The sequence below is a fragment of the Falco biarmicus genome, chromosome 1, assembly GCF_023638135.1.
Source record: "Falco biarmicus isolate bFalBia1 chromosome 1, bFalBia1.pri, whole genome shotgun sequence".
Taxonomy (NCBI): domain Eukaryota; kingdom Metazoa; phylum Chordata; class Aves; order Falconiformes; family Falconidae; genus Falco; species Falco biarmicus.
This window is the reverse complement of record NC_079288.1, coordinates 50,916,706-50,931,901: the sequence shown is the minus strand read 5'-3', so window position 1 is coordinate 50,931,901 and position 15,196 is coordinate 50,916,706. Positions and strand designations below refer to the sequence as shown.

General features: G+C 64.9%; 3 protein-coding genes across 3 annotated transcripts; all 3 read left to right on the top strand.

Moving 5' to 3' along the window:
- The first annotated feature begins 1,093 nt into the window (after positions 1 to 1,093).
- LOC130143739 (prolow-density lipoprotein receptor-related protein 1-like) lies at positions 1,094 to 10,319 on the top strand. Its single transcript, XM_056326609.1, has 20 exons — positions 1,094 to 1,205; positions 2,114 to 2,233; positions 2,315 to 2,542; positions 2,772 to 2,885; positions 2,987 to 3,106; positions 3,404 to 3,529; positions 3,630 to 3,836; positions 3,971 to 4,139; positions 4,272 to 4,440; positions 4,690 to 4,915; positions 5,573 to 5,788; positions 6,010 to 6,318; positions 6,566 to 6,778; positions 6,971 to 7,579; positions 8,006 to 8,221; positions 8,440 to 8,678; positions 8,761 to 8,890; positions 9,219 to 9,397; positions 9,514 to 9,700; positions 10,065 to 10,319. Exons 1-20 carry the CDS (start codon positions 1,094 to 1,096, stop codon positions 10,292 to 10,294), a joined length of 4,119 nt encoding a protein of 1,372 aa, XP_056182584.1. The 3' UTR covers positions 10,295 to 10,319.
- A 44-nt stretch (positions 10,320 to 10,363) lies between these two features.
- Positions 10,364 to 13,034, top strand: LOC130143737 (low-density lipoprotein receptor-related protein 4-like). The gene is made up of 7 exons (XM_056326607.1): positions 10,364 to 10,694; positions 10,976 to 11,177; positions 11,249 to 11,413; positions 11,702 to 11,902; positions 11,991 to 12,534; positions 12,681 to 12,864; positions 12,995 to 13,034. The coding sequence occupies exons 1-7, from the start codon at positions 10,642 to 10,644 to the stop codon at positions 13,032 to 13,034; spliced, it is 1,389 nt and encodes a 462-aa protein (XP_056182582.1). The 5' UTR covers positions 10,364 to 10,641.
- LOC130143732 (protein crumbs homolog 2-like) lies at positions 12,973 to 14,359 on the top strand. Its single transcript, XM_056326601.1, has 4 exons — positions 12,973 to 13,102; positions 13,190 to 13,426; positions 13,549 to 13,972; positions 14,197 to 14,359. Exons 1-4 carry the CDS (start codon positions 13,051 to 13,053, stop codon positions 14,357 to 14,359), a joined length of 876 nt encoding a protein of 291 aa, XP_056182576.1. The 5' UTR covers positions 12,973 to 13,050.
- Positions 14,360 to 15,196: the final 837 nt, after the last annotated feature.

Sequence of the window (15,196 nt, the reverse complement as noted above, 5' to 3'; positions counted from 1 at the left end):
GGGCCACCTGACCCAGAGCTGTGCAACACCCTGGTCTTTCCCTCTACCAGACAGTGCCTCTGCCCTGAGCTCCCAACTGACTTGGCTGTGCCGGGGCCCTTCCTGTGCCGGCCCCGTGGCTGGTGCGTGGCCTCCTGCACAGCGTGGCCGAGGTCATCCCGGAGTGTTCCATTCCTGAGCAAGTGCCCCTTGCGTGTGCCTGAACACCTCCTAGACAGGCAGCGGTGCCAGCAAGCGCGTACCCGCGGCGGTAACTGCCCGGGTTCAGCTGGCACGCAGGGAGCTGGCGTGGGCAGGCTGGAGAGGGCGAGTGCGCAGCACCCGCGGGTGCTGGGGGTGCTTGAGGCGCGGGCGGCTCTGGGGGGCGGACAGACTCATGCCACCACGTGCAGCCAGGCGGCCAGCCAGGCGCCGCGGAGGGGCAGCTTCCCCCCGGTGCGGAGCGAGGGGACCTGCCAGCCCCCGGGGCCATCTCCTCGCCTTGGGAGGTGGCCGGTGGGAGAGGGCTCCTTTCCCAGGAGGCGGCAGCTGCCTTATCCCCTTGCTGGGCTGTTTTCCTCCCTCAGCCGCTGCTTCTGTTCTTGTTGTGCTCCAGCGGCTTCCTCGCAGCCCTCAAGGTCGAGGGCCGGGCGCAGCCCCGGGCCGTGTTTTCGGGAACTGTCCCCGCGTTCAAGGCTGCCGCCGCCTTCCCACGGCCGAGCAGGTGCGGCGGGCCCGGTTCACACGGCCGGGCTCCCACAACACCCCCGCCCGATAAAGCGGCCCGACGGGGCGGGACGGGGCAGCCCGCGGGGGCCCGGGGACCCTCCGCGCCCCCTCCCCGGCTCTTGGGGGGCGGCGGGGCCCCGAGCGTGCCCGGCCTGGGGCCGCACCTGCCCCGCCCGCGCCCGCCGGCCCCCGGCCCCCGCCTGGAGCCCCCCCCGGGCAGCCCGGCGCAGCCCCCGCGGTGGCGGGGCGGGCCGGGGTCTCCGCCGGGGGCGGGCGGTGCCCGCGGTGCCCAATGGCTGCCCGCGACCGGGCATAAAGGCGACGGCGGCGGCAGCGCGCTCCCCTCCGCCGGCCGGGTCCCCGGAGCCGCCCCTCCGCCGCCGCCATGGGCCGCCCCCCGCCGCCGCTCCGCCTGCTGCTCGCGCTCCTCAGCATCCTCCTGCCGCCGCCGCTGCTGCTGGCCGGGATCGCCGCCGGCGCCGGGACCCGCCGCGCCCGTGAGCAGGGACCGGGAGGGAGGGGGGGCATCGGACTCGGTCCCATCCCGAGGGGCTGCGGTGGGCGCCCGCCGCCTCAGGGATGCTCGCAGCCCCCCGCTATGGGCTGCTGGGGGGTCCCTGCCCCCTGTGGCATCCTGCCGGCCCTGAGAGCTTGGGGGGGTCCCTGCGCCCCGAGGAGCCCCGTCCCGCTGTTTAGGGGGCTTGGAGGTCCCTGCCATCCCTGGGGGGGAGCGAGAGGCTGCAGTTCTTCCCGCAGCCCCGCAGGCGGTCCTGGGGTGCCCCTGGCTGGGATCAGACCCCCGTCCGCGGGGCTGTGCCGGGACCCCCGCGCAGGGAGCTGATGGGGGGGGGGGGGTATCGCAGCGGGTCTTGGTGCAGCCGCCCGGGCTGACGGCGGCCCCGGCTCCCTCCCGCAGCGCCCGCCGGCCCAACGTGCTCAGCCTCACGCCAGGCCACCTGCGGTGACCGCTGCATCCCCGTTCCCTGGCTCTGCGATGGCGAGCGGCAGTGTCCTGACGGGACAGATGAGCAGTGTGGTGAGCGGGGGAAGCTGACACCCCTCCCCTCTCGTGGGGGGGCTGCGGGGGGCTGCGCTATGCAGGCATTGAGGGACCCTGGTGCTCCTGGGGTTGGGGGGGGCAGGCCAGTGGCACCTCACTCCTTGCTGGCTCTGCCAGTGGCTCCAGTGTGGCACCTTGCAGGGACCTGTGTGCCCCAGAGCTCCTGGGGGATGTCTGTGGCGTGGGGACGCCTCTTGTATCCCACGCCAGAAAGCCCTGTTGGGGGCTGCTGTGGGTCAGCCCAGTGGCAGAGCCCCCTGGGCGTTGCTGGTACCTGCCCCATGCCAGGATGAAGGGGACCCCTGTGATTGTGCTGGTCCCTGTGATGGGGTGCTGTCCCTGCAGATGTTGCCTGTGGTGGAGACCCCCATGTTTGGCAGTGTGACGATGGCCGGTGTGTTTCTAGCAGCTGGCGTTGCGACGGTGCTGCTGACTGCCTGGATGGCTCTGATGAGCAGGACTGTGGTATGTAGCCTCTGCTGGGGACGCCGAGTGTGGGTGGCTGGGGGCACAGGGCACGGTGCAAGTGCTGCTGTCTTCCCTCAGTGTGCGGAGCAAAGAAGGTGCAATGTCCCGGCACCCACCACTGCATCCCACACTGGGAGCTGTGCGATCGGCACCAGGACTGTGAGGATGGCTGGGATGAGGAGGGGTGTCCCCAGCAGCCCTGTCTGCCTGGGCAGTGGCAGTGCAGGAACAGGGTGTGCATCATGGCTGAGTGGAAGTGCAACGGGGTTGATGACTGTGGCGATTCATCGGATGAAGACGTCTGCGGTAAGCAAGCCTGCTGGATGCTCTTCAGTGGGGCAAGACCTGCCTAGGCCGTGTGTGAGGCAGGGGGTACTTTTCCTTCCTGGGCCTCAGCTCCCCTTGGGATGGTGGCAAGCATCCCAGGAACCTGTTTGTGCTTTGCGGGGCCTCCCCAGAAGTCTGGGACCCATGGCTTCCCCTGTGCCCACCTGGTATCGGTCTGCCCTCCTGACATGAGCTGTGTGTGCCATAGCCCCCTGCCCACCTGGCATGGTGCGGTGCGACGAGGGGAAGTGTATCCTGGAGTCCTTGATGTGCAATGATGAGGATGACTGCCTGGACGGCACCGATGAGCCCAGCACATGTGGTGAGTTGCGTGGAGCTGCTGGCCACTGCCCACGTGGCTGGGGCCGGGGGCAGCCACAGGACTGTCCTGTGTCTTGTCACCCCTCCGCTGTGTCCCTGCAGGTCGGAGCTGCTTTGTACGCAATGGGGGCTGCATGGAGACATGTGCTGACACGCACTGGGGAGTGCAGTGTTCCTGCGGGGCTGGCTGGGAGCTGCAGGCAGACGGGCAGAGCTGTGCTGGTAAGGAGGGGACAGGCTGCACACGCTTTGGGCACACACTGAGAGTGGGGTCCCGCCAGAGCCGGTGCTTATGCAGGAACACCTGCCTCATCCCTGCTGCTACCCGTGTGTCATGCCTGGGCCCGCAAAGGTTGTGTCTGGGTGACATCCCAGCGGCAGCTGGTGCATTACGGGGCTGGGTCCCAGGTGCTGGTATCTAGGGAACTTTGCCCGTGGTCCCTGGGGAGCAGCATGAGTGCTGTCTGGGAGTAGCTAGCCAGCCACGCGGCAGGCTCTTGGCTGTGCCTGTCCCCACAGATGTGGACGAGTGCTCCCTGGAGTACAGCCCCTGCAGCCAGCTGTGCCACAACACCCCAGGCGCTTTCAGCTGTGCCTGCCTCCAGGGCTACACCCTGTGGCATGGCACCACCTGCGAAGTGGCAGGTAGGGTTTGCTGGGGAGCCCCGGCTGTCTGAGGGGCTGGGCAGTGCCCCCAGCTAACCACATCCCTGCTAACCGGGTGACATCTCCCTTGCCCTGGCAGACAACGCGACACAGGTCCTGGTGGCTGTGGGGCAGGACCTAGCCCTTCTGGATGTGCGGACCCAAGCCTACCGGCCCCTGCTCTCCACTGAGACCGAACCCCGTGCCCTGGTGTATGACCTGCTCCGAGAAACCTACTACTGGCTGACAGAGGAGGGCGAGCTCCGTGCTCGCCACCCGGGAAAGGGCACACAGCCCCTATATGCAGGTGAGGAGGAGCGAGGGTGCTGAGAGCTGGTCTGCCACCTCAGCCCTGCCTTTTCCCTAGAGGAAAAGTCAGCCTGGGTTTTGCCTCCCAGCCTAGAGCAGCACAGTGTGCCTTAAACTGCTCTGTCTCTGCAGATGCTGGGGAGGTGAACAGCATCTCTGTGGACTGGTTCACTGGGCAGCTGTACTGGGCCAGCAGCCACCCTGCAGCCATCTGTGCGGCACTGGGCGATGGTCGGGGCTATGTGACAGTGCTGGGGAAGGATGTGGCACCAGAGCAGCTGACAGTGCACCCAGCTGCAAGGTGAGGAGCGAGTAAGCTAGGGTTGGCTCCGCGCTCCTCAGCGCGCGATGCCGGTGCTGTGTTGTGCCTGCTGTGGGGCTGTGGCAGCACTGGTGTTATGCCATGAAGTGGGTGCTTAGTGCCTGCCCCCAGGTCACTGTACTGGGTCAACCGCGGGCCGAGGGGCCGAACAGTCATTGCTACAGCCGGCATGGACGGGTCAAACCGGCGGGAGCTCACAGTGGTGTCCATGGAGGAGCCTGTGGGGCTGAATCTGGACCATGTGGCTGGCAGGCTGTACTGGATCAGCGAGTACAAGGAGGTAGGAATGTGGGGCAGCAGGGCTCTGACCACCCAGGTGCTGGCAGGCGATGGGGTGGGAGTGGGGAGGGTGGTCCTTGTTCCCCTGTGGCTATGGCCAAGGCATGGGTGCAAGCAGGGAGCCATGCCCAGGTCTGGCCCATGTCCCTGGGCTGGGAGGGGGGAAGAAGCCTCTGTGAGCCCCTGTGGCTGTGGACAGTGCCTGGGTGTGGGGGTGCCACATGGTCACTGTGCCTTGCCTTGTCCCCAGTCCATCGAGACGCTGCGGATAGATGGCAGCGGGCGCCACTCCTTTCCTGGTGTTCTGCGCAGCCACACGGAGCCACTGAGCCTGGCTGTGTTCGAGAGCCGGTTCTTCTGGACCGATGGCACAGAGCTGGTGTCATCCACCTGGACCTCTCCACAGGAGCACGCAGTGTTGCTCCGTGCCCCTGTCTCAGCTTTTTCTGTGTTACACGCACTGCAGCAGCCTCCCCGTGAGTACCCTGCTGGGCGTCCACACCAGTGCAGGGCTGGCAGCACCCCTGCCACTTCGCTGGGTGCTAGGGGAAGCTGTGCTGGGTCCTGGAGATCGCTAGGACCTGCGCGATGGCTCTCCTGGTTCTGTGGCGAGGAGCTGCGCCAGAGGGGACATATGAACCCCTAGGAAAGCTGCTGAGTCCCATGGCTTTGGGTAGAGCTCAGCCCTCCTACCTGATGTGACAGTACTACCCTGCCTGGGGCCCGTATGTAGCCCCAGGACAGCCTGTGGCTTTTGGGGATCGGGAGGGGGGGCGGGGGCAGGGGGAGTCATGGCTGCCTGAGCTTCTAATGTTCCCTTTCTCCCAGGGGACACTGCTGCGTGTGCTCCAGGCCTGTGCAGTCACCTTTGCCTCCTGTCCCCTGTGCACCCTCGGGGCTACAAGTGTGCATGTCCAGAGGGGCTCTTCCTCCTGCCCTCGGGGAAGTGCACAGGTGAGCAGGGTCTGCAAGGTGGGCTTGGCTGTCTGGGGTGGGATGCATCCCTGTGGGAGTCAGAGGGATGGGATGATGTTCCCAGCACACACCAGTGCTGTTACATTTCTTTGTTCATGCTGGCAACCCCATCCACTGCCCCTGGGGCCATGCTCACACACTGCCCTTGTACCCTGCAGAGCTGTCCATCGTGTATGCATCAGGGGAGGCCATCTTCCTGGTGCAGGTGGGTCCTGGAGCACACAGCAGACGGGTGCAGGAGTGGAAGGAGCCACTCCACCTGCAAGATGTGGACTGGCAGAGGTCAGTGCTCTACGGGACAGATGACTATGGGACGCTGCTGCGTGTTGTGGGGCACCCTGGCAGGAGAGAGGCCATTGCGACTAGGCTGCCAGGTGAGACCCTATGGAGTGGCAGAGGGCACGCTGCCCTTCCTGGTGCTCCCTGAGACCTGAGAGTCTCCTGGGTGCAGAGCACAGCAGTCCCATGGCGCCCACACTGAGGCCGTGCCAAAGCACTGGGCAGCTGTGCATGTTTCAGGGGCAGGGGGGACCCAGGTGGAGGAGAAGGGTCATGGGACAGCCCCGTAACTGCTCCCTCACCTACTCTTGCCCAGTCTGCTCTGCCCGTGTGGACATCCGCTCAGGGGACCTGTACTGGCTTGCATGTAACCGGAGGGACATCGGGGTGATCCGGGCATCTGACATGTCCCCACGCATCCTGCACCGTGCTCGCAGCAGCATCCAGCACCTCTTCTTGGACTGGCGGCGGGGCACGCTGTACTGGCTAGCCCGTGGGCAGCCCCTGCAGCAGCTGAGCCTGTCTGGAGGTGCTCCGTGGGATGTCTGGAACGAAACGTGGCCTGGAGACCTGCCTGCGGCCATGGATAGCAGAGCCTTCACCCTGCTCTGGAGCTCAGCCCTGGGTGAGCCTTGGCGGTATCTGGAGCAGAGAGCGGAGGCAGTCACCACAGGCAGGAGTGACAGCCATGTCCTACATGCAGCAGGTCCCTGCCTGGGCAGTGGGGTGCTCGTGGGACAGCCTCTGTCCCATGGCCGAGCCCCTGGCCTCAGCCATGAGGTCCCTGCCATAGCTGTGGGCTTTGGGGGCGTGGGGTGAGCCACAAGGGGTTCCTGCAGGCCCCAGGGTCCTACCATACTTCTGCCCCACAGGCCTGCGGGCGCTCAGTCTGACCAAGCGGCAAGCAGTCACCCTGGCACCCAGCTGGTCCCACGGCCTCGTGGCTGCCTTCGAGCCATACCTGGTGTCGGCAAACGGGACAGCTCTGCTGCTGTGGGACCGGAGGACGCTGGCCCTCTTGCTGTCCGTGCCGGCAGCAGGCGTGCAGGGAGTGGTGGCTTTCGTGGGCTCAGAGCTGCAGGCTGGTAAGAGTGGCCCTGGCGCTGTGCCTGGTGCTGGTGGTGTACCTGATGGGGCTGGGTGGCTGTACTGCTCTGAGCTGGGGCTGGGTGCCCGGCTGCTGGTGGCCATGCCGGGTGCTGTTGGAGGTGCCCAGGCTGTGGGGAGGGCACAGCCCCAAATCCAGGCTCATGTTCCCATGCCTGTGCCTCTGCCAGTGCCACCAAGCAAGGGGTCTGCCCTGCCACTCCCTCCACCTGTGACCATCCCTATGAAGACAACCACAAGCACCACTGCTGCTCAGCCCGCAACCTCCACCAGGAGACCTACACCAAGCAAGACCACCACTGCACTCACCACTACTCCTCCACCAACCAGCAAGGCTACCACAACACCAACAACTGCCAGCCAGCCCACACCAACCAAGACCACCCCTGCACCAACCACTGCCCGGACCACACCAACCAAGACCACCCCTGCACCAACCACTGCCCGGACCACACCAACCAAGACCACCACTGTGCGGCCAGCCACCACCAGTACCACCGCCACCACTCGGTCCTTGCCAGCCAAGACCTCTGCCCCAAGAGCAGCTGCTACCACCCAGTACCCAACCAGTCCTGCACGGGTAGTACCACCTACCCCACCCCTCCCGTCCAGCTCTGCGCACCCCCTGACCCCAGTTCTCCATCTGTCCTGTCCTCGCACACACGTGCCCTGCCATGATGGCACCGAGTGTGTGGCCCAAGAGTATGTGTGTGATGGGGAGAAGGACTGTGCAGATGGTTCTGATGAGGACAGGTGTGCTCAGCTCTGTGACACCCCAGGTAGGAGCCGTTCTTCAGTCACCTGCACAGCTGGGTTGCCCTGTACCAGGGCTTATGGCTGCTTTCTGGTGGGGTTGGTGGGATCGTGATCTGGGAAGGTCTAAGTGTGTCCTGGGCTCTGGTGCTTGTGATGTGGCATGCTTCTGATGTGGCATACTGGTTTCTTCTGAGCTTGGCACTGGGCTGGAGGCCCTGTCAGAAGGGGACAGGGCTGGCCCCACTGCTTGCAGTGACCTAGATGTGGCTGAGCTGAGACTGCCTCGGTCACCTTGCTCGGGAGCTAGGCTGTCAGAGATGCACTGACTAGGGAGGGATCAAGCCCTGTCGCTGCAGTGTGGAGCCAGTCTAGGTTGCTGGGGGGCTAGCAGAGGGTCTGGGCACCCTGGCTGCCTGCTGCAGACTTAGCCAGGCCCCTTGTCTCCCCAGGAGCCTTCCACTGTGCCAGCGGAGCCACCTGCATTGAGGCCAGGGAGCGCTGCGATGGGACGCCACAGTGCCCTGACGCCTCAGATGAGACAGGCTGCTGGAGCCCCACACCGGAGTGCGCCCTGCGCTGTGACACCGCCACCCGCTGCATCCCCGAGAGCTGGCTGTGCGATGGCCATGCCGACTGCCTGGACTACACCGATGAGCAGGGCTGTGGTGAGAGTCTGGGGCTGGATGGGATGGGGGCTTCTGGGGGTGGTCTGCCCCCACAGCCGGGTGCACCAGGTTTCCCGTGGGTCCAGGAGCAGGCACTGCCTGAGGCAACCTGCCAAGCAGCCAGAGGAGCCGTGCCCTGCTCAGTGCCATGTCTGTGCTGGTGGGATGGGGACGGGGACAGGGATGGTGCCCCTGCTCAGCCCTGTCCCTGCTCACAGTGCCGAAGGAGTGTGGCCCGGCTGAGTTCTCCTGCTGGAGTGGGCAGTGCGTGGCCCTGGCCCTGCGCTGTGATGGAGACCATGACTGCCGGGACGGCTCGGATGAGGAAGGCTGCACCGTGCCCCGGCCGCTGCTCTGTCGCACCGGTGAGGTGGCATGTCCCCACAGCAAGGAGTGTGTGCCAGAGGCCTGGCGCTGTGACGGTACTGCTGACTGTGGGGACGGCACAGATGAGCAGGTGAGTGGGGTGGTGGGGACACAGCATGTCCCCGTTCGCTCCCAGGAGGGCTGGTGGCCCTGTTCACCCTTTGTTCTTGCAGGGCTGTCCCTGGGAGGAAGAGCCGTGTGGGGACCAGCAGTGGGGATGCTCCCATGGCCGTGGGTGCATCCCTGATGTCTGGCGCTGTGATGGGGAACGTGACTGCACGGATGGCAGCGACGAGGCTGGCTGTGAGCAAGACCCTGCTTTTATCCCCTCTGTGTCTCACCTGGGGGTGGCTGGTGGGTGCCCAGCATGGAGGGAGGGGGTATGTGTCTGTGCCGAGGTGAAAGGCCTCTTCTCAGCATCTGTGGTGGCTCCAGGCCCTAGATAGCTGTGATGCCTGTAGGGCTGGTGGCCTTGGGATTAGGATAGCCTGAAGCCAGACTGCAGGCACAGCTCTGGACGTGACTGCAGTGAGCTCTGAGGCACCCTGTGGGAGCCACTGATTCTGCCCCAGCTGAGCAAAGGGAGCTGATGGACAAGGCTCAGGGCAGCCTTCCCCGCATGTCCCTGCAGGCCAGCCTGCTCCCTGCCAGAGCCACGAGTACCCGTGTGGGCTGGGGGCCTGCCTGAATGCATCCCTGGTGTGCGACAGACGGCAGGACTGCGTGGATGGCTCAGATGAGGGGGGGAACTGCTCTGTGCCCTGCCAGCGGTCCTGCGCGCACCTCTGCTACCCCTCGCCCCAGGGCCCTGTGAGTGTCAGCAGCCCTGGGCCAGGGGCTTGCCCCGTCATGCTGCCCTGGTCCAGCTGCAGGAGGATGCCTCATGTGTCCCCAGGGGGGTACCCTGACAGTCCCTTTCCCCACAGCGGTGTTGGTGTGACCCAGGCTATCGCCTGGCCGAGGACGGTCTGTCCTGTGTGGACATAGATGAGTGTGTGGAGCGGGGTGATGGAGCCTGCAGCCAAACGTGCCTCAATGCGCCGGGGTCCTACAGCTGTGCCTGTCTCCCTGGCTACCTGCTGGAGCCCGACGGCCGTGTCTGCAAACTCACCGGTAAGCCCTGCTTAAGCCCAGCGCTTCAGCAGTGCCGAGTGTCCCTGGCGCTCTAGGGTACACCAGGAGCTGGTGGGTACCTGTCCCCCTGTGCATGCTCCCCATGGGGAGCCTTGTAGTCCTGCAGATGGCCCTGTCCCCTCTGCTACGTGGCCCCCAAGGCCCCACTCAGCTGTGAGCTGCTGCTTGCCAGCCCGTGGCCAGTCAGCAAATCTACCTGCACTAGCTGGGGAGCGTGCTGTGCAGTAGGGCCAAGTCCCAGCAGGCTCCGACGCCTGCGAGTGCCATGTTCCCTGCCTGCATGCGCTGGGGCTGCAGGGCCACCAGTGCTGAGCAGGGTCCGGGTGGCTTTGTGTTGCTCCAGGACCAGAGCCCATGTTGCTGGTGGCTGTGCAGTCAGAGCTGTTCTCCTATGGCTTGCGGAGTGGGCACTGGGAGATTCTGCTGGCCACTGACAAGGATCGCGTTGTCTTCTCACTCGACTATGACCTGGTGGAGAGGAAAGTCTTCTGGATGGACCTGGCCACAGAGAGCATCCGCTGGCAGGGCCTTGACTTGGGCAAGAAAGGCACAGTAGTGAAAGGTGGGCTGTGACAGCGTGAGGTTAGCAGGGCCGGCATCTCCATGGCTGTGCGATCTCCAGGCAGCAGCGGGGTGCCAGACTGTGTCCCTTTCCATGGAGAGGTGCTGGTGGGAGCAGGGCTGGGGGAAGCTGGAGCTCCTGGGATGGAGGGGACGTGGGCTGGGAGCATTGTGCCAGAAGGCCATGCAGCTGTAACCCATGGGTGCTGACTCTTGGGAGCATTGCAGGTGTGAGATCAGACTGTATAGCAGTGGACTGGCTTGGGAGAAACCTGTACTGGACAGATGGGGCAGCAGGGCAGGTGCTGGCCACTCACCTGGGGGCTGCCTGGCGAGGGATACCAGACTACACTGTGGTGATGGATGGAGATCTGGACCAGCCCCACTCCCTTGTGCTTCAGCCTCTGGCAGGGTAAGGCTGGGACAGGAAGGCTTGGGGACTTCCTTGCCATCCCTGCCCCATTTTCTTCCACAGAGGCAGGTGATGGGGTGGGGAAGAGTTGGGATGGCCTCACCCGGGTGCTGTCGGGGGCTGTGCAACTGGGGAAGAAGGAACCCAGGCACCTGTCCTGTCCTGGGGAGCTCTCAGTGTGTCCCGGATGGGATGGGAACTCCACACTGCTCCTCTGGGCTGCCCTGGTACTGGGATCGTGCTGTGGCAGGTCCAGGGGCCAGCACCTCTCTTCCCGCCAGGCTGCTGTACTGGTCAGAAGTGGGGAGCCACCCGCGGCTGATGAAGGCCAGTATGGATGGGAGTCAGCGGCACGTGCTGCTGGCCCAGGGGCTGGGCTGGCCCACAGCACTGGCCCTCGACCTTCCCACCTGGAGGATCTTCTGGCTGGATGAGAAGCTGGGTAGTGTCGGTTCTGCACACCTGGATGGCACCAGTGTGAAGGTGTGTGGTGGGGCTCTGGTTATGGGGCCCTGACGGGGGCTGGGGTTGGGCGCTCATGGCTTCTCTGCCAGGTCCTGCACCTGAGCTGGGTCCGGAGCCCCTTTGCGGCGGTGGTGTGCGAGGAACAGCTCTACTGGTCAGAGAGGAAGGCATGGTCTGTGCAGCACATGGACAAGGCCAGTGGCAAGAACAGGACCGTGCTGCTCAAGCGACATGGGCAGCCCCATGGCCTCCAGGTACCTACGGGGGGGATCCCTGCACCCTGCTGCTCCGGCTCTGCTGGGGCTCAGACCCTGCACGACCCTGCTGTCCTCTGAGTGCAGAGCACTCTGGACCTCTGTACGGCCCTTGGGCAGCGGTACCTGTGGTCAAGGGTCTCTGGTCCTCTTTGAGCATCTCTGCCTCACCGTCCTGCCCCAGCTGGGCTGTGCCTGGGCCTCGGGAGCACAGCGTGGTGTCAGTTGTGCTCAGCCCCGCTGCTGGGTGCTGACGGGGCTGTGAGGCTGAGGCTGCCCTTCCCGCAGGTGATGCACCCAGCCCTGCGCCCTATGGTCCCCAACCCCTGTGCGGCACGTGGCTGCTCCCACCTGTGCCTGCTGAGCGCCGGGCGTGCTGGGCAGTGCCGCTGCCCCACTGGGCTGACACTGGCCACCAATGAGACCACCTGCCTGCCCCTCCATGATTCGGCCTTTGCCCTCCTGGTGTCACCGGCAGCCGTGACACAGGTACTGTCCTCTGGAGCTGGCCCTGGGGGCTGCTGTCCTCCTGCTGTCAGAGTGGGGTCCCCCTCCTAGTGCTGCCTCCTTCCTCCAGGTCTACCTGAAGGACCTGCCCACGACGGCTGGATCCCAAGGCCTTCCCCCGCACCAGGCCCTGCCCTTGGCCAAGGTGGGCCGCCTGTCAGCCATCGACTACTCGGTGAAAGACAAAAGCCTGTACTTTGCAGAGGTGGGGGGCGACTCCATCGGATTGCTGCGCCTGAAGGACTGGGGCCGGCTGTCCTGGAAGCTGGTGGTGGCTGTGGAGGGCACCGTTACATCCCTGGCCCTGGACTGGCTTAGTGGGAACCTGTACTGGATTGGGGGGCAGCCGCCCAGCATCCATGTGGCAGCTCCCGGGGGACGGTGGGCCCTGGAGCTGCTCAGCAAGGGGCTGCAGGGTGCCGCCTGGCTGGCGCTGAGCCCTCGTGCCTCCAGCATGTGCTTTGTCACGGCGGCTGGCAGCCGCAGGCCGGGCGCTGCGGTGGAGTGCGCAGCCATGGATGGCACCAACCGCAGAGCCGTCTGGAGGAAAGCCTGGGCTCCCACTAGCCTTGCCTTCGGGGGTATTGGCACCCGGCTGTACTGGGCGGACTGTGGTGAGTGTGGGCTGGGCCGGGGCATCGCTAGGGCCAGCAGTGGTGCAGGCGCTCAGTCTGCAGGGCACAGCCTGGCACAGCCCTGAGGGGCAGCCTGGAGCCCTCTGTGCCCCCCCATCTGATGTCCCCACATCTGTGCCCTGCAGAGAGAGGCACCATCAGCAGCGTTGAGCTGAATGGATCCCACTATCGTGTGGTGCGGGAAGGGCTGCACGGCCTCTCGCTCTTTGCCATCGGAGAAGGCTTCCTGCTCTGGAGCACGACCTCAAACAATGGCGAGTCCATCTGCTGTGCTTTGTCCGGCTCCTCCTACGGCACCAGGACACAGGGGTCTCTGCCAGTCCCTGTGGGGTGCAGGCTGCCCCTCCCCGGGGTGAAGGGCAGGCTGGGGGACCCCACCTCCCACCCCCTGCACCCTTGTAGGGGGATGTGCAGCAATGCTGACCCCATGTCTCTCCAGGTTCCAGCAAGATCTGGCACAGTCGGCTGGAGCGGGCTGAGAGCTGGTGGTTCCCCATGGAGCAGGAGTTGGTCGCCATGAGGATTTACAGCCAGTTCTCACAGGAAGGTGGGTCTGGGGCTGCCCCAGCCCGGGGCATCTAGGGGGCTGAGCCATGCCCTGCAACGACCGTGCTAACCTGTGCTGTTTTGGCAGGCACCAACGGCTGTGCAAAGAACAACGGGGGCTGTGCCCAGCTGTGCCTGCCCAACCCCACAGGGCGGCTGTGCCGCTGCTCCCCCGGCTACCACCTGGTGCGTGGGGTGGCGTGCACGCTGGCACTGCCCTGCCGAGCCCCGCTCCAGGCCTGCCCTGACCTCCAGGGCTGCATCTCTAGAGAGCAGGTCTGCGATGGGCGCCCCGACTGCCTTGATGGCTCTGATGAGGCTGACTGTGAGTGCCTGCCCACAGCCGGGGCGCACAGGGGGGCCTGGCTGGGCACAGGGGGGCTCTGCCCAGTGTCTCCCAGTTTGGGAAAGGGGGTCTCACCTGGGTCTCTGCCGATCTCCCTCCAGGTCCCTCCATAGAGATGGGAACACAGGTCCCCGTGGTGGCACCATCAGGAATGTCCCATGTGGAAGAACAAAAACCAGCCTTACCCACAGCTGCACCCAAGCCTCGGCAGCCCGGCCCCAGCCTGCCCACCACCTCTGGCCCATGGGAGTATGGAAAGCCCTTCCTGGAACCCCCCAGCACTGAGGAGGTGCTGGGGGCCATGCCGTGCAGCAGCGAAACGTGTAACCTGCGTGGGGACTGCGCCATCGAGGCTGGGCGAGTGACCTGCCACTGTGCCCTGGGCTATCGTGGCGACTACTGCGAGGAGGCAGAGGTGCAGCCCGTGGCAGGACCTATCGTCCTGGGGGTGGCTGTGCTCCTGCTGCTCACTGCTGCTGCTGTGGGGGCCCTGGCCTACATGCGGAGGCGGGACGGGCGGAGGAGGTGAGCTCTGGGGCTCGACCGTGCCTGGTACAACTGGGGCTGGAGAGGGACAGGGTCTCCCTGCCCAGGGACAGCATGGTGTCCTGGGGCATTCCTGGGCTACGTGGAAACTTCCAGTCACCCCAGCAGGCTATTACCAGGGGTTGTGGCAGGACTTTGGGATCTGCCCCGTCTCTAGAAGATGGCCAGGCCATCATCAAGGTACTTTTTTTTTCTCTCCCCAGGACCTCAAGCACTGCCTCCACTCGGGTGCTGACCTTGTACCATCGCGAAAGTGACCCTGAGGAAGAGGATGAGGAGGAAGAGCTTCCCCCCAAGAGTGATACCTTTGTGAATGAAGCTTACGATGGGAAAGAGGTGAGCAGCATCTGGTGGAGGCCCTGGTAGGGACCCCACTGCCATGCTGGGGTGCCCCAAGGACACCCCCAGCACCCCACACACACACCCACCCGCCATGCAGATCCCTCCCCAGGCCCAGTGCTGGCATGGTGCCCACTCTTGAGGCAAGCTGGGGAAGAGGGACAAGACCTGGGGGTGCCTGGAGTCTAGCTGGTACAGGGGCTGTCCCCTCCGCCTGTGGCCGGAGGCCCTGTGCCAAGGTGCCCGGTGTGCCCAGGGAGGCTGGCTCTGACTCATCCCTGATGCACCTGTCTACGATCTCTGCAGGAGCTGCCAGCCCCGCTGAGGAAGGGACCATCTCACCCGAACACTGTATTTTCATAAAGGAACATTGTGCAGCACCTCTAGTGCCATTGTAGTTTGTGTGTGGGCCGGGGAGGAGAGGTTGGTTTGCTCTTCCCAGATTTCTAAGCTCTAGAGAACTTGCAGTCCAGAGCAAAAAGCTTTGGGAGGTTTTTCGGGAAGTCTCCAACCCTGACAAACTCTCTGAGCCACCTGAATCTGATCTCCTGCTGCAGGGTGCATCCTGTACCATCCCTTAACCACACTCAGGGCATCTTGATTCACCCTCCCCCTGCAGCAAGGCTTGCTGACCAGGGTGCTTTGGGCTCACCTGGGGCAGAAATCTGGCTGAATAGACTTGCAAGGAAGCTGGCTCAGCTCTTGCCCTGTTATGCAGGGTGCCAAGCAGGATTTTATAGTGCAGCTGTGACCTCCTGAGTGTCCCTTACAAACCAGTGAGACCAGTTTTACTGCCTCCCACCAAGCTGATGAGGAAAGGGGAAATACGTGCTATTTTTATTCCCCTGTGATCTCTGCCCCCCA

Excerpts from the sequence above, each read along its gene's own strand:
- LOC130143739 (XM_056326609.1), top strand. The coding sequence starts at position 1,094 with ATGGGCCGCCCCCCGCCGCCGCTCCGCCTGCTGCTCGCGCTCCTCAGC. Across the intron at positions 2,234-2,314 it reads CTCTGATGAGCAGGACTGTG|TGTGCGGAGCAAAGAAGGTG; the intron begins GTATGTAGCCTC and ends GTCTTCCCTCAG. Across the intron at positions 2,543-2,771 it reads ATCGGATGAAGACGTCTGCG|CCCCCTGCCCACCTGGCATG; the intron begins GTAAGCAAGCCT and ends TGTGTGCCATAG.
- LOC130143737 (XM_056326607.1), top strand. The coding sequence starts at position 10,642 with ATGGATGGAGATCTGGACCAGCCCCACTCCCTTGTGCTTCAGCCTCTG. Across the intron at positions 11,414-11,701 it reads GGCAGCCCCATGGCCTCCAG|GTGATGCACCCAGCCCTGCG; the intron begins GTACCTACGGGG and ends CCCTTCCCGCAG. Across the intron at positions 11,903-11,990 it reads CACCGGCAGCCGTGACACAG|GTCTACCTGAAGGACCTGCC; the intron begins GTACTGTCCTCT and ends TCCTTCCTCCAG.
- LOC130143732 (XM_056326601.1), top strand. The coding sequence starts at position 13,051 with ATGGAGCAGGAGTTGGTCGCCATGAGGATTTACAGCCAGTTCTCACAG. Across the intron at positions 13,427-13,548 it reads TGGCTCTGATGAGGCTGACT|GTCCCTCCATAGAGATGGGA; the intron begins GTGAGTGCCTGC and ends ATCTCCCTCCAG. Across the intron at positions 13,973-14,196 it reads AGGCGGGACGGGCGGAGGAG|GACCTCAAGCACTGCCTCCA; the intron begins GTGAGCTCTGGG and ends TTCTCTCCCCAG.